The 17,067-nt window shown below is 55.6% G+C and overlaps 1 protein-coding gene across 7 annotated transcripts in view; it reads right to left on the bottom strand.

The window, feature by feature from the left end:
* Positions 1–16,183, bottom strand: part of LOC105994449 (G-protein coupled receptor 56-like) — a 42,371-nt gene extending 26,188 nt beyond the window's left edge. Inside the window, exons 1-2 of one of the 7 annotated variants that reach the window (XM_013027952.1) lie at positions 15,872–16,183; positions 15,306–15,481 (exon numbers count right to left, since the gene is read on the bottom strand). In XM_013027952.1, the coding sequence (XP_012883406.1) occupies positions 15,306–15,452 (147 nt within the window). In that variant the 5' untranslated portion in view covers positions 15,453–15,481; positions 15,872–16,183. Of the gene's footprint in view, positions 1–6,709; positions 6,884–9,090; positions 9,141–15,305; positions 15,482–15,871 lie in introns of those variants that run through there. The other 6 variants (XM_013027951.1, XM_013027954.1, XM_013027956.1 and 3 more) reach the window with 6 other exon arrangements.
* Positions 16,184–17,067: the final 884 nt, after the last annotated feature.

The raw sequence follows: 17,067 nt of genomic DNA, 5'->3' as shown, positions 1-17,067 counted from the left end.
CTCCCCCGCCACAGCTGGCCATGGGTGCTGTGCCTGGTCCCCAACTCAGGGACCCAGAAACGAAGCAGTTGAGGAACTGGAGATCCGAAGGCTGCCATGGGGCCCCAGGTGTGTGCCTGAGGCAGAGCCTGACGGAGGCATGGCAGGTGCAGCCAACAGTGTGGGTGGGAGGAGACAAGTAGCTGATTTCCCGGGACTCTAGCAGGTGGTGGGGAGGGGTTAGGGTCCAGATCACCCGCCCAGGCTTAGATCTATTGGATAAGCACAAACAAGAGTCTGTGTGGACTTAGCAGATTGGTGTCCCACCCCCTCAGCTCTGAGGGGGTGCAAGCACGCCCCTGAGGCCACCACTGGGGGGCGTTCGTGAGAGAAGCTCTCAGGGTGACCTGCACGCCCCAGGTTCAGTTTGAAAATACCCCTTGCCTACAACATTGTCCTACGCCACCAGGACCCCCAACAATAACAGGGAGGAGCTGGGAGCTGCAGCCTCCCCTTTCCTGAAAAACCTGAACACCTCTGGCCAGGTGAGGTGTGAGAGGACAAGGCAGTACACAAGCCTGGTTGGTCTGTGTGCTCAGCTCAGAAATGGGGGTACAGATATAAACCTAGGGGACCAAGTGAGGGTCTCTGTGGGAGGCCACATGGAGACATGGGAGGCGGGGCCCATGCCCTCACCCTCTGGCACAGGCCCAGCCACACAGCAGAAGGCAGTCAGCAGGACACATGGCCAGCATGACTCAGTGGCTCCTGCCAGGCTCCCCCCACACACATTTGTCACCATGAAGGCAGGTGGGTCTGGGCAGGTCCCCCACTGCCCCCAGGATGCCAAAATCCCCGGTGCCAGGCACAGAGCCACACCCTGACGGCCAGTCCCAGCCAGAGACCCACAAGTGTGAGCCTGGCCCCCAAGGGCCACAGGAGCCCAGCCCAATAGCCACAGAGCTACAGTGTGGCCCGGGCCACCAGCCCAGCTTCAGGCCTTCCCGCTAGACCTGGGGCAGGAGCCAAGCAGGTCAGGCTCAGCTTCTTTGGGAGTCATCCTTTACAAGGTGATATCCTCTTCCTTTGCCCAGGTTTCTAAATTCTAAACACACACACACACACACACACACACACACACCTTTGCCCATTATTCTTTGTTGTTGTTGTTGTCAGTTGTGGGGCTTGAACTCAAGGCCTGGGCACTGTCCCTAAGCTTTCTGGCTCAAGGCTAGTACTCTATCACTTTGAGCCACAGCACCACTTCCAGTTTTCTGGTGGTTAATTGGAAATAAGAGTGTCATGCACTTTCCTGCCTGGCTGGTTTTGAACTGCAATTCTCAGATCTCACCCTCCTGAGTAGCTAGGATTCCAAGTATGAGCCACTGGCACCTGGCCTCTTATTCTGTGTGTGTGTGTGTGAGAGAGAGAGAGAGAGACAGACAGACAGACAGACAGACAGAGACAGAGACAGAGAGACAGAGAGCGCACTCAGGACCTAAGTATTGTCTCTTAGCTTTTTCCCTCAAGGCTGATGCTCTAATACTTGAACCACAGCTCCACTTCTTGCTTTTTGGTGTTAATTGGAGATAAGAGTCTCACAGACTTTCATGCCCAGGCTGGCTTCAAACTGTGATTCTCAGATCTCAGCCTCCCAAGTAGCTAGGATTACAGGTGTAAGCCCAGCCCTTTTGTTATTCTTCAACTGTTTCTCAACTCACACAGAAAGTATAAAATGCTAGAGAGCCTTTACTGGCAGAAAATTACGTCTGTCTAAAGAAAGAACTACAGGACTGGAGGTCAAGATCAAAGGCCATGGTCCAGTCACAAAAATAGAGAAATGCTCACCCTAAATGACAAAACCCTGCTCAGCACACAGCCTCCTGGAACCCTCAGATCCTCCTGGTCAAAGCTGTTCCAGGTGTTGGAGGCCCCCTGGGTGGAGTTTGGAGGCCGAGAGTGCCTCCTATTCAGGCTGTTGGGTTGAGCCTTAAGTGAACTGGCTTTCCTCCCAGCAGCTCTGGCTCCTGAGAACTGGTTTTGAAGCAGTGACCAGCAGACCTCGGCCCAGTAACAAAGCCTCAGATCTTGGGGAACAGGAGGGAGCCCCAAGTTGGACAACTCCTCAGACTGGCAGACCAAGACCCCTGGGATGGGATGGGTCCAGGGACAGCGATCAGGCTTAAAAACTCCTAAAGTTGAATAGATCCTTTCTCTCTCAAGGTGCCAGCGCTACCCTGGATTTGTCTTAGTTATTTATTTGGTGTGGACACAGGCTCTCACTATGTAGCTCAAGCCAGCCTCAGACTCGTGATTTTTCCTGCTTCCACTTGCTGCATGTGTCCCCCCCCCCTCTCTTTTCTTTTCTTTTTTTTTTGCCAGTACTGAAGTTTAACCCAGGATCTTGTGATCTCACTCAGCGTCTTCACTCATGTTTGGAGCTCTACCATTTGAGACAAAACCTCCACTTCTGCTTTTTCCTGCTTATTTGAATATATGAATCTCTCAGATTTGTCTGCCCAGGCTGGCTTTGAACCATGATTCTCAGATCTCAGCCTCCTGAGTAGCCAGGATTGCAAGTAAAAGCTACCGGCACCCTTTCGCCCCATCCTCGTTTTTTAAAATTATGATAACAAGACTCAGAGAAATTAACCTATGTGTCTAAGTGCACGCAGCTGGGACAGAACACCACCACCCCAAAACCACTTACTGATGCTGCCTGTTACGGGGGGCTTCCTGACTGAGAGATGGAGAAGCAAAGGTCCTGGGGTAGCTTGGGATGGGATCTCTTCTCATCAGTCCCCACCATGTGTCTCCTTAATCCCTAGCTGCAGATATCTCCTTTAGATATCAGAGATTTAGGTACCTTTATCTTCCTTGGGCTGGAGCAGAGCTCAGTGGTAGAGTACCTGCCTCATAAGCACAAAGCTTAGTTCAAACCCCAGTACTATTACTACTTTAAAAACAAAACAAAGAAGACATATTCCTTGTTTTACAGCACACGTTAAGAGGCTTACAGCCACTTGCACAGCTCACTGTTCGAGGACTTGAACATCCTTCTAATTCAACCACCCCCTGACCCTGCAGAGTAAACCCTGAGCAGGTTCACAGAAGACTCTAGAAGCCATCTGTCGAGCTAAGAGCATGCTTTGCAGCCAGGTATGGTCCTAAGTTTCAGTAACAATGCTGCATGGAGTGGAAGAAGGACATTACCTCGATGCACAGGTGGGGAAACAGAGGCCCAGAGAAGCTGGAGCCTGTGGTTTGTGAGCTGCAAATGTCCAGTGCCCATCAGCCCAGCCCAAACCCTGCAAATCCAGGCCCAGGTCATGGAGAGGAGGCTTGGGGGAGTGGGAAGGGCTCCGAGAAACAGCCACAGTGGTATGCTCTCTCATTGTGGCCTGTTTTAGAGTTAAAAAGTGGCCCTGAGCCTGGGAGCCAGGCTGGAGCCATTAGCTACAGAACCACAGAGCCGTTGGGGACCAGAGCTGGCTGGTTCCCAGATGGTGAGCCCTTTACCCCCAGGCTACTGCCACCTCCCACTAATGCAGCGCTGCCTGGAAGCTCAGCCAGCTCCCCGGGCTGAGCCCTGTGGAAATGCCAAGCGAGCACACTGCACGCCACGTAAGCCGGCACAGGCCGGGAGCCTGCTGTCCAACACCCTGGCCTGCCAGAGCCCACCAGGCTACCAGACAGGGGGTGGTACCATGAGTATCCAAGTCTCCCCATGGTAGTAGGGATGGGAAGATGTGCATCTGTTATACGCTGTCTCGGGTCTCAGGGTGTCCATCTGCCCAGTGGGAGAGAGAATGCCAAAGGCAAACATTTCCACCGGGCGAGGGGCTGTCCTAAACACTTCTAATCTTGTAATAGACTAATCCCATATACTTCTATCCCATAATAGATCAATCCTCTACACTTCTATCTCATAATTGGTCAATCTTATACACTTCTATCCCATAATAGGTCAATCTCATACACTTCTAGCCCATAATAGGTCAATCTCATACACTTCTAGCCCATAATAGGTCAATCCCATACACTTCTATGCCATAATAGATCAATCCCATTACACTTCTATCCCATAATAGGCCAATCCCAAACGTTTCCATCCTATAATAGATCAGTCCTACAATGCTCACCACAGTGGTCGAACATGACAGTCATCAGCCACAACTTACAGAGAAGGAAACTGAGGCATGTGTCTCAGTCTGCACAACCAGAGAATGAGGCTGGCCTGGCTCTCTCTCTAGGCTCGAACATCTTAGGGTAAGGGGGGTATGGCAGCAGCAGGGGTGGGGGAGAGGGTCAAGAGGAAGGCAGAAGAGTACAGCATATGGGAATCCTAAAGCCCCTAAGACTCAGGGGTCCCCAAGGGGGAAACCACTAAGTGGGCAAAGAAGGCCAGGCATTCACCAGCACCCAGCAGTGAGGCCCTAGAAGGTTCAGGATTGTTCCAAGCCACCAGGGACCTCTTGAGTTTGGGGCATGAAGAGCCTGGGAAAGTGTTTCGGCCATCTCATGCCAGGCAGCGCCACACTGGACAGAAAGTTTGTCCCAAGCTTTTCTCCCCTGCCCTTGGCAGCCCCCAAAGTTGTGTTTCCTCAGGAGACCCAGGAGGACCAGAGCCTGGGGCAGGGGCCAGCTCTCCGTGAGGGATGGGAACCCCGGCGCCAGGGCCTGCCTACCCAGCTGAGAGGCCCCTTTGTGCCAGCCCTGCCCCACCCCCCACGTGCCATCTGCCTGGTCCCTGGAGGCTGGTCACCCTCGGGCTGCCGACTAGGCTCACGTGATGCCCCCAGCTGCTGTGAGTCAGAAGGCGGGGCCCGCAGGGACCGGATGCTCTGACTCCAGGGGTGGTGTGGGGGGGTGTGGACCCCAGCTCGGGTTGGGGAGACAGCAGCACTGGGGTTTGGGAGGTGTCGTGACATTTGTTTGGTCTCTGCCCATCACTGCCCTCCTTGGCTTCCTCCTCTAGGGCCTCCCAGAGCCCCGCCCCTCCTCCTGCCATCTCTGAGATGGCATTGCACATGGCACTTGCCCAGAAGTGATATCCATGGTGATGTCAATATCCATGTCTGCCCCTGCCCACCCTCCTCCTGTCCTTGTCACTCCTGGTCCTATAGGAAGGCCACCTTTCTCCCTACCAAGGCTGGGCTGTCCCCTCCACATCTTTACCCAAGTTCATGGCACAGCCCCTATCCTCTCTACCCTGCTGATACTTGCCAGTCTCCTTACCCCTGCGGCCCCCCTAGGACAGCCGTGGACCTGCCTGCCTGCCACCACAGGTCCTCAGAAGCCCAGGCCAGCCCCCAGTGCCCCGGCCCACCCATGCCCCCCCTCCTTCCTCAAACCTTTCCCTCCTGCCCCTACCCCTCCCACTGCTCCAGCCTCTGACTTCCCTCCCTTGCCATCTCCCTCCTACTTCTCACCAGACCTATTTGTGCCCCTGACAGCCTGGGGGTGTCATGCGCGCTGATAGCCCAGTCGAGGGCACCCACGGTGTGGGCTGGGCTGCACAGATCACACAGGAAATTTTCCCCACCCAGCTCTCTGAAAACCAAGCCCCAGACCCGATGATAACACAGCTGGAATCACCTCTGGATGACCAGCTGCTCAGCAGCTGGGGCAACTGAGACCAAGAGAACAGGCCAGGACAATTGGTCAGTGGTGCCTGGACCAAGGCAGGACTACATCTCAGTTCCCTGGGGTCCCTGCTGCAAATTGAGGTCAGGTTGGGCCCCAGAGTTAGTGACCTCCCTGGACAGGGCAGGAAAACCCCAGAAGAGCTCTAGCCTGGTTCTAGGGAGCAGCCTGTGACCCCCCACTGACCCAAGTTGCCCCTGTACCAAGGCACCAACCCTCTGCCCACAGGGGACTTATAAGCTCCAACAGACCCCAAAGCACACAGTAGGTGCTCAATAAATGTCCCTATAAATAACTTCCTTGGCTCACTGAAGGGCTTGTCCTCTCTACTTACCCAGACCCCAGCTATTCCAGAAGGAAAGGGAAGATAAGATGACCCCCCTCAGGAAAATGAACCACTAGAAACTCCAACCCAACACCAGTGGCTGGCTGGGGAGCAAGGAGGACAGGAACCCCCATTTCCTACCCCAAGAGGCAGGCTAGGAGGGTCCTATCAGTCCCACACAGTTGGTGCCCTGAACTCCGGTGGTTAACAGGGTGGAGGGGCTGGCAGGGGCCTGAGCGGTCAGCTCCCAGCCTGGTGTCCCCCGCTCTCTGCCCCAGGGAAAGATCCCTGCTCCTGCCTGCGGGGTGACAAACAGAGGCATGGCCTCAGTCAGGACAGTGGCAGAAGCTGCCTCCAGGTCTCCATACTAGCCCCTGTAGGACACTGTCCTCCCAGATGAGTCCCTGGAGTTGCAGTGTGACCCGGGGCGAGCCGGCAGCCCTCTCAGAACCTCCAGCCTCCCTGGGGCACAGGGCAGCAGTGATCAAGGCTCACTTGGAGCCTGTGTGTCCCCAGCTCCCAAATGACAAGTGACTTCAAAGTGTTCCCCATCCTCTGATCCCCAGCTCCTCCCCAGGCCCCTCACTCTTTATAGAGTCCATACTCCAGAGACACCTTCACTACTATCTGGGGTAGTCTGCAGAGATCCAAGACCCCCGGGCCCCCCACACACCCCTTTTAAGCCTATACTCCCTCCTTCAACAGCCACACGCCCCCCCATCCCTCCTCCTACCCCCTCTCACACCCCGGGTCCCGTACCTGGCACCAGGTAGAGGGTCCTGTGGAGGACAAGGCGCTGAACCCCCTTTCGGGACCCACCTCGGAGGCTCCACCTGCCCGAGCCCGTCCCGCAGCTGTCTGCCAGGCTACGAGCCAGCTGGGGAGCGGGCGTGGGAGGCCCTCTCCTGCGCACAGCCCGGCCGGCCGCAGCCAGTGCGGAGCCGGGGGGTGGGGCTGGTTGTGTTGTGTTGCGGGGGGACACTGTCCTGCCCCAGCGGGGCTCCTCCCAGGCCGAGATCTCTGGAGGTGTGACTCATGGATTTCTCAGAGGGAGGCTGGGAGGAGGCAGGGCTGACAGAGCTGGGGGGGGCCGATGCTTATGACTCAGACTGGACAAAGAGGGGGACCTTGGATTCAGCCCTCAGCAACACTGCATACAGGTGCCAGGCTTCAGAGCTGGATGTGGGCCCGGGTACCTGCCACCTTACCCTCCATCCTTGGGAGTTCCTGCAGAGGTCAGGGTTGCCATAACAACGGGCTACTCAGATGATGCTCCTCCTCCCCCACCTCCCCCCACACACCAAGCCAACTGCCCCTTCCTGAAGCTGCATCCAGCCTCCTTGGCGGCAGTCAAGGGCTGGCGCTGACCGGCAGAGCGGAAGGCAGCCAGGAGGAAGGGGGGGGGGCGGTCAGGCAGCCTGGCAAGGGGCCACATACTTCGGACCTCCAGTCCTCTTAAACCTTGGTCTTCCGGGCAAGGGAGCCACAGGGGAGGGCCGCCCCTCCCCCGTGCCACACTTCCAACATTCCAAGCCCCAAGTCCTGGCACTGAATCCTACAGGCACCTGAAAGTGCCTCCTTTAGTCTAGCCTTCAAGCCAAGGGGAAACTGAGACCCGCACAAACAGTCCTACCCAAGGATTCCAACAGCTCAGGGGCAGCGATTTGGAAATGGCCAACATCCTTCTGGCTACTGTGTTGGTCACAGTCCCTCACAAGGCCTGTGGAGTTGGGGGCGGGGGCTTCTGAGAATCATGCACCCTGCAGAATAGGACTCCTGACTGAATAGACAAAGTGTGGATAAAGGATCCCCAAGAGACAAGTGTGGGGACGATTCTGGACAAGAGGTGCCGACATTAATACCATCACCCTTGCTGTCCGTGACTGCAACCACACCCTCCACAACCCAGCCTTAGCAAGCCCTGGGTCTTCTCTGTATTCTCACAGAGGCTGTGATGAAGAAAGGGAGCCCAGGGCAGAGAAATAAAGCTCAGAGAAGAGAGCCAACTTGCTCAGGGGTTGGGAACCCAGTGGCCTGGGGAATGCCACCTTCCCCAGGCTTCGGGCAGAGGACCAGAGGCCAAGGGTGCCTGGGGACTTGGTGTCTCCGCTCTCTTGCAGTTGTCTGTATTCTAGAAGTGGGGGCTGAAAAGCAGGCCGCACCAGGTGGCCAGGGCTGCTGGAGGTGAGCTGTACCTCTCCTGTCCACCCCCAGATTAAGCTTGAGGAAGAATTGGCAAAGCAGCCCCAAGGTATATGGCTTTCAGAACGCCCTGCTGTGCTCGCTGCAATGTCAGGCTGGGGGCAGATGACCACATGGTGCCACACGGTAGGCACTGCCTCCTGCCAGCCTTGCTGCTCCTGCCCAGGACCATGGTGGACACTGCCTTGTTGCCAGGGTAGGAGGGGCTGGTAGGCAAAGGAGCAGGAGTTTTCTAGGAAAGGTTTGGAAAGTCCCCAACATGCCTTATCCCAGGGCAATTCGGCATCTCAAAGCCTCTGTTTCCTCAAGGTTGGTCCCTCAAGGTCCAGCTAGCTGAGGTCACTTCTGCCATCCCTGAGGGTGCTAGCCAGCAGGATCTGGATAGAGAAGGCAAAGCACCACCCAAGCCTGCAGCTAGCCATACCAGAAAGACCTTGGGAGCTAGGCAGTGGCTCACCCTGGAGCCTGCAATCAGGAGGATTGCAGCTCAAGGCCAGGCTGGGCAAAAAGTTCACCCCCTCCCTAACTCAACCAATAAAAAGTCGGTAGTATACACCTCATCCCAGCTCTGTGGTTAGCATAAACAGGAGAAATGCGGTCCAGAATAGCCTGAGCAAAAAGTGAGATCCCATTTCAAACATAACAAAGATGTACAGGGCTGGGAATATGATTCAAGTGGTAGAGCACCTGCCTGGCAAACGCAAATCCCTGAGTTCAAACCCCAGCATGACTAAAATAAAAGGGAAACAAGGAATGAAAGGAAGAAGGGAGGGAGGAAGGAAGGGATGGAAGAAGGGAGGGAGGGAGGAAAGAAGGAAGGAAAGTTGAGCTAGAGCAGTCAGGGCAGGACAGGAGTGAGCTCGCCAAGGCCTGCTGCTCTTCTCATCTCCCAGCGTTTCAGAGAACTATTATGTGCTGGGCACTGGGGGTAGGCACACCTAGTTCTCATCTGTGGCATCTGGGGTGGGTCATCACCACCACTGGATGCCTAGAAGGAGAGCACACAACCACCTGTTGTTGGCTTCTGCACCAGGAGGACAGGTGACTTGTAGAGGCTGCTCTGCTTTGTGTGTACAAGGCCCATGCCACCACAGCAACTCAGGCAGGTGGCCACCAGCGAGGTGAGACAGTCAGAGACAAACAAGGCCACTTAGCTGGGATGTGACTGAGCCTCTGGATGAGTGGATAAGGTCCTTCTGGGTAGCGTATCTCCATCATGCTCATTTTATAGGCCCTGAGCATGGAGAAGGTGAGGAATTTGCCTACGCCCTTTAGTGTGGCCAAGTATATTGGACCCAGAGATAGGCCTGTGTGTCAGTGTGTGTGGGGGGGGGGAGGGTGTTGGTACTAAGGCTTGAACTCAGGACTCAGCTCCCACTTAGCTTTTTGATGCAAGGCTACTGCTCTTGAGCCACACCTCCACTCTCAGCTTTGTTGGTGAATTGGAAATAAAAGTCCCACAAACTTTTCTACCTGGGCTGGCTTTGACCAAAGATCCTCAAATCTCAGCCTCCTGAGGGCACAGACGGGGAAGGGCATTCCAGGTAGCCAGACAGCTCCACCAGGAGAAAAGGTGAGAAAGGAGTTGTTTGGGGAAGGAAGTGAGATCTGTGTTGTGGGGTGGGGGGGCAGGTTCTGGAAGATTTTTTTTTTTTTTGGTCGGTTGTGGGGCCTGAACTCTGGGCCTGGGCACTGTCCCTCAGCTCTTCAGCTCAAGGCTAGCGCTCTACCACTTGAGCCACAGCCCCACTTCCGGCTTTTTTCTTTTTGCGTATGTGGTGCTGAGGAATCGAACCCAGGGCCTCATGCATGCAAGGCAAGCACTCTACCACTGAGCCACCTTCCCAGCCCCAGGTTCTGGAAGATTTGGAAAGCATGGAGTCTGGGGTTAATCAAAGGAACTGGGAGTCACAGCAGGTATTTGGGTACGGGAAGACAGCACGGATGGAGAACTGATTGGGAATCCAGATCCTGGGTGTGGCTTAGGCCTACCCAATCAAACCTGGAGCTTCAGATGCCCGGATGGCTCTGGTAACATGGAAAGACATAGGGAGCCCTGGGCGTGCCCAATTCTATAAATCTGAACAACCCTGTGGGGTGGGGCGGGGTGGGATGAGTCAGCATGGGGTAGAGGAGGGAGACAGCTAGCTATCGGGGGTCCAGGTGGAGCTTTAAAAATGGAGACAGAGAAGTCTGAGAAGGCTCTGGTTCAATAGTTCATTTCCAGGGCTGAGCCTTGGTCCTGACCCCCTCCCCACAAATCTCACCCAGGACAGTAGTGGGCTAGAAACATCACTGAAGTATAGGGGAGCAGATCTGGCAGGCAGGAATAAGGGAGCTCTGTGTACAGTGGTAGGGGACCAATCCTGAGGCATATGGGGGACCCATGTGTCCCCTACCCCACCCTGCTTCCAAAAGATTCAGGAGAGACCTTGCCAGGGCTTGGCAGTGAAAGGCTGGGTTCCAGAAAAAAATGATAGAGGCAGAGACAGGGAGGGAAGCAGAGAGAGCTGAAGTCCTTTCATTCTAAGGGACATCTCTGAGAGCCCAGGCCAACTGGCTTTCACCCCAGCTCTGCCAGCAGGCCACCTGCCTGAGTCTCTCTGCCCACCCATCCATCCTCACTGCCAAGTGAGGCCGATGAATGAGAGACGGCACGGGTGACACTCACAGCCCAGGCCTGGCACAGAAGGGGCACCTGTTGTCCTGTCTGTGACAGGATGATTCAGAGCTACCCGCAAAGCCACAGGACTGGGCTGCCACGGGGGCGAGGGGAGGGAAGGGTAGATCATCTCTAACACTTGGACCTCAGGACAGGGGTGGCAACTCCTGCTGCCACAATGACTGAGGCCTGGGGTGAAGCCTGAGCGCAGAGGGCATGGTGGGGCTGAGGGGCCCTCAGATCCTTGCCCTTCTCTAACCTGCTGGTCAGAGCTACAGTGTTTATGAACCAGCCTAGATGGTGGGTTAGGGCTTGAGAAACCATGGGTAGTTCTGTGTGTGTGTTGTTAGTTTGATTTGTGTGTGTGTGAGTGCAATTACACTGGGGTTTCAACTCAGAGCCTCAGTGCTCTCATTTGGCTTTTTATTTTTCTCTTTTTGGTGCCAGTCCTGGGGCTTGAACTCAGAGCCTGAGTGTTCTCACTGAGCTTTTTTTTGCTCAAGGCTAGTGTTCTACCACTTGATCCATACCTCCACTGCCAACTTTTTGCTGGTTAACTGGAGTTAAGAGGCTCATGAACTTTTCTGTCTGGGCTGGTTTTGAACGAAGATCCTCAGATATTAGCCTTTCAAGCATCTAGGATGTGGGCATAAACCACAGCGCCCAGCCATGAGTGAAAGTGTTTGTTGTTGTTGTTGTTGTTTGCTTTGGTTGTTGTTCACTGTTTGTGTGTGCTGATCCTGTGGCTTGAACTCGGGGCCTGGGTACTATCCTTGAGCTTCGTTTTATTCAAGGCTAGCTCTCGACCACTCGGGGCCACAACGCCACTTCCATCTTTTCCTGAGTAGTTTATTGCAGATAAGAGTCTCACAGACTTTCTCTTATCCAGGCTGACTTTGAACCACAATCCTCAGATCTCAGCCTCTTAAGTAGCTAGGATTACAGGTGTGAGCCACCAGTGCCCAGTTCTATGAGTGAGTTTTTATTGGATAAGAATTTTCAAATCCAGGCTTCTCTTCTTACAAGCTGAGAGACTGTAAACCCTCGAACGTACTGACCAGCACACAGTACGCATCAGCAATGTCACCAATCACCATTTTTGCACAGGGCCCAAAAGACCAGCACCCCCACACACACCCAGTTTGTAGAATCCCTTCCCAGCCAGAGATGATAGTCCCCCTTGGACAGAGCCAGAAACTGAGGCCCAAGATCCCACTGTCTTAGCCACCAGCTACCCAGACCTGTGCTCGGTGCCCCCAGTCACCTCTCTGCCTATTCCCGTGGGAAAGCCTCCTGGCTGAAGTGTGGGGGTGGCCCAGCCCCATGATAACACCATCTCCAGTCACATCCCCCCAGGGCCCAGCAGGATGGTGGCGCCATGTGACTCAGCTGGCTCACAAAGGCAGCTGTGTGCCCCAGCACCCTGGGGCCCGCCTCCCCTACCCTCAGCCACCTGACATGCCAGGGAGAACCAGGAATGGCTCTTAGTCCTTACAACGGGCTGAGTCTTGTGGGGATTCAAGCCTGGACTCGGGGGCTGAAGAAACTGATGCCAGCTCATGCCGTGGAAAGGAAAGCCTGGCAAACAGGAGAGGCAGACAGTCCAGGTCCACCAAGCTGGGGTCCTGAGACCTTATTTGGAACTTCAAGGCCAGCCTCCACGGGGCAGGGTCTGACAGCTGCTCCGCCCATATACTGTATCAGGTTTCAAAAGTGCTAGCCAAGTCCCTGTGTCCACGCTCCGCCAGAGCTTCCCTATTGCACACCCATCCCATGCCAGGAAAGGGACTTGGTTTTCTCCCACAACTCTATTTTTTTTTTTTTTTGGTCGGCCGTGGGGCTTGAACTCTGGGCCTGGGCGCTGTCCCTCAGCTCTTCAGCTCAAGGCGAGCGCTCTACCACTTGAGCTACAGCACCACTTCCGTCCCACAACTCTAGTAAGGAGACTTTGTCCATTCTCTAGAGAGGTGGAAAGACCAGCCAAGTGTCACACAGTATTAGAGGCAGGATCTGTGTGTATGCAAATGTGTGTACATGTGCATGCACATGCATGCCAATCCTGGGGCTTGAACTCAGGGATGTGAGCTCTCCCTTAGCTTTTACATTCAAGGCCGGTATTCTACCACTTGAGCCACAGCTCCACTTCCCAGAATCTTTGCTTCTTCCAGTCTCCTCTTCCTGGTGCCAACCATGTCTTGACCACATGCCAACAAGAAGTAGCTTTGGGCTGGTGCAGGCAGAGACCTTGTTCCTGCTTGCAGAGTAGGGGCTGCTCCTAAATGTTGTTCCTTAGAGGAATGCGGGCTGGCTAGCCTCTGAGTGCCACCCCACGGACCTTCCCTGGAGGTAGGCACGCCTGGGTGCCCAGCTTCCCAAGACAGAAGGGAGTCATGGCGTGACGGAATGTCTGACCCCCCAGTCCAGCACCCTCCACTTGGCCAGAGGACTGGAACCAGCCAGAACTGGGCCTTTAAGGTCATTTGGCCTCACCCTGCCTCTAAGCCCAGGACGAAGCCACCTCAACAGGCTGTCTTCACCCAGGCCACCTGCCTGCCAGCCCGGGCCCCACTTTGGTGTGCAGAACTGGGCGTCCAGAGGCCTCAGTGCCTCCCACAGGGGATCTTCCTGTTTTGTCTCTGGAGCCAACAGTAAGTACATCCACTCCTGGGGCTGTGACCCTGTCCAGCACCCTGCTCTGAAGCAGCCTGGGCCACAGAAGCCCCAGGAAGGGGGCTGGACATGGAGGGGGATCCAAACCATTCCTCACCCATCTGAGAACCTCCTAGTGTTGTCCCAAAGCCCTCCTGTAGCTGGTCACAGAACCTGGCATCAAACTGCCCTAGTTTGACCTTTCTGTGCTTCCATTTCTCAAGAGTGAAATGGGGAGAGCTGCCTGCATCCAGGACCTCTGGAAAGGCCAACAATAGTCAGTGTCCTGTCTGCAATCTTCCTCCCTACTATGTTTTCTTTTTAAATAAGAATGTCCCAGACCATAATCCTAGCTACTCAGGAGGCTCAGATCAGAAGATCAAGATTCAAAACCAGCCAGGGCAGAAAACCCTGCAAGACTCTTACCTGCAATAAACCATCCAAAAGCAAGATATAGAGGTGTGGCTCCGGTGGTAGAGTGCCAGCCTTGAGCAAGACGGCCAAGGGAGAACTTGGCCTCAGTGCATGGGACCCAAGACACTTCTGAGTTCTCTGTAGAGCGTCTCCTCTTTGGCTGACCTGGCCTGGGGTCAGCAGCATCCACCCGACTAAGGCCATCCCAGCTGCTGCTGAGGTCTCCACAGTAGTGCCCCTCCCTAGGCACTGGCTGGTGAGGTTTGAGTGACAGCTGCTCAGATGACAGATGAGGGCCAGCTGCCTCTGATCAAGCCACAAAGGATTATCACATTTGTGCCAAGGGAGGTCCAGGAGGCCCAGATAGATGTAGTGACTATGTGCAAGGCAGCACAGCAGTATGCAAAGATAGGAAGGCTTGATGCATTGTGTGTGTGTGTGGGGGGGGGGCGGTGTGCCATCTCACTCACTGCCAGGTTAGAATCTTGGCTCTGATTTCCCCATGGGCCCACCTCCACCCACCCAGCTAGGACTGGTGCCCAGCTTGGGCATGTTGTGAAGGTGTTGGCTGTGAGAGACTCACTTGGGAAGCAGTCCCGGGAGGCACCTTTGATTGCTCCCCCTGGAAACCCAGCTACCCACTTCTATTCTGGCAAAAATGAAGATTAGGAATTGTAATTACTGTGTGGAAATCCCCCCCCACCCCCAGGCTCAAGAGACCCCTCCTCCAAATCTGCTAATGAGCCTCTGCGCAGCAGCCCCCTCCCACCATCTACCCTTAAGAGCAGGGGCACAGATGGCTCAGGAGGCATAATGGAGTGGTGATGACAGCCACTCATTAGCTGGGATCACCTCATTCACACAGAGAGCATGGGGGGTCCCCATTCCACTGCCCACATGCCCCAGGGGGGCAGGTTGCTAGACAGGAGAAGGCAGGCACTAGGCCTTCTGACTGACACCACCCACCTCCGTCTGGCTGGGTGTGGGCCAAGAGACTCAGGGGTGGGAAGGCCTGGGTAACGCTCCAGCCTCAAAGTGTGCTTTAGAACCCCTTCTCCACCCCTTCTCTCAAGGCATGATGGGAAATGGGCCCAGAGAGAAGGAAAGCCTGTAGCAGTCCTGGCTTTTTTTTTTTTTTTTGAACTCTGGGCCTGGGCACTGTCCTTCAGCTCAAGGCTCAAGGCTAGCACTCTGCCACTTGAGCCACAGCACCACTTCTGGTTTTCTGAGTGGCTTATTGGAGATAAGATTCTCACAGCTTTTCCTTCCCCGGTCTGGCTTTGAACCGTGATCCTCAGATCTCAGCCTCCTGAGTAGCGAGGATTACGGGCGTGAGCCACCAGCACCCGACAGTCCTGGCCTTTTCTTGCCTGTCCAGGTGTGTCTGGAGGGCTCAGGGTGGGGGCTTACTTGGCCTTCAGCTCCTACCTTGTTGCAGCCAGGGGGCCACGTTGCCAGGGAACTGGGCTGGGGAGAGGCAAGTGTCCTTCCTCCAGTCTCCTCCAGGACAGACTGCCTTTTCCTTGTCAGAAGCCAAACACCCAGGGCCAACCTGCTCCTGAACCGGTTCCTCATAGGAAGCTGGGGGAAATAGGCCTGAGGCACTGGGAGAAACAGGTGTGAGAACTCGGGGTGAGTGGGGTCCACGCCTACCTGCCCCCCCCCCATCCCTGTTCAGCCTGGCCTTCACTGTCTATAGTCTGTAATCTCCTCCAAGCAAGGGAACACGCCCCACAACCTGCCAGGGGCCCAGTACCATAGACTATGAGATAAGCAAGCCGCCACCCCCCCCCCAGCAGCCTGGGGTGAGCCCAGAACAGGGAGGGCCTCTAACTCCCCTTGGTGACACCCAGAACCTTGATCAAACAGAGGGAGAGCCAGGCACACACAGACATGGAGCTAGATCACACGGACCGCCAAGGTCAAGTGGGCCAGGCAGACCACCCCACCGCCCTTCACCCTTGTCCCTCCCACGGTAAACAGCAGTTTCTTACCTCCAAGGCTGGCAAGAGCCCTGCAGCCTGCTGCCTGCCGCCCGCCTGCCTTCCTTCCTCCTCCCAGGCCAGCTTGTTGGGACAGGTGAGCCTCAGCCCAGGTGAGGCTCCGCCTGCTTGTGATCACCCAAGAGTCTTGGTCAGAGGCTGTTAGGAGCTGTGCTGCACCCACCTGCAATCTGCCAGCTCTTCTGCTTTTCTCCCCGCCACCTCCCTGAGCTGGGGCCCCTGCTGCAGCCGGGGTCAGGCCCACCTGCTCACATTAAAAACCAGTCACTCTCGCAGCTGGCCAAAGGCGGGAGAGTCAGCTAATGCCAGGTTGAGTGGGGGTGGGGGAGGGGTGGCTGCGGGGGCCCCAGGTGTCTTGGAAGAGGGGGGGGCTTGGAAGCTCCGCCCACTTCCAAGTGGCGGGGTCCCAGCAGACTCCACACCGCGTTGGAGGGGCGGGGTCCAGGCAGGCTCCGCCCTGCCGCCGAGGGGCGGGACATTAGCGCTGCTGCTGGCCTGCACCGGCGCAGCTGGCAGAGGTGCTGTGTGTACAGACGGACACCTGGGCATTTTCACTCCCACACCGCCCCTGGGACCAGTTCCTCAGTGCCTCGATTATTTCCTTTCCCATATTCCATCCCCCTTCATCCCCATGCCTCCGCCAGATCACCAAACCCAAACCACCAAGCAGGGCCTGGTCTGGAAGAGTGCTGAGTGGGGAAAGAAGGAATGAAGGATGGACAGAAGCATGCACGGGCAGACGCCACTGGCCTCCTTGAGGGCCTACTGTGAGCCAGGTACATACTAAGCACCGGGGAGACAGCTGAAAGCCAAACACAAACATCTTAACCTGCTTAGAGGGGTAGGGAGACAGACAAATTAATAAGCAATGAACGTGAAATCTATCCAGAACCACAATAAGACACATGGGACAAATAAAGCAAGGAGAGTCGGACACCAGTGGCTCACACCTGTAATCCTAGCTACTCAGAAGGCTGAGATCTGAGGACTACAGTTCAAGGCCAGCAGGACAGGGAAGTCTGCTAGACTCACCACCAGAAAACCAGAAGCAGCACTGTGGCTCCAAGTGGCAGAGCTCCAGACTTGAGCAAGAAAGCTCAGGGACAGGGGCTGGGAAGATGGCTCAGTAGTAGAGCGCTTGCCTTTCATGCATGAGGCCCTGGGTTCGATTCCTCAGCACCACATAA

This window comes from Dipodomys ordii, unplaced genomic scaffold, assembly GCF_000151885.1.
Source record: "Dipodomys ordii isolate 6190 unplaced genomic scaffold, Dord_2.0 Scaffold106, whole genome shotgun sequence".
Classification (NCBI taxonomy): Eukaryota; Metazoa; Chordata; class Mammalia; order Rodentia; family Heteromyidae; genus Dipodomys; species Dipodomys ordii.
Note: the sequence above shows the minus strand (reverse complement) of the source record. Positions and strands in the feature narration are given on the sequence as shown.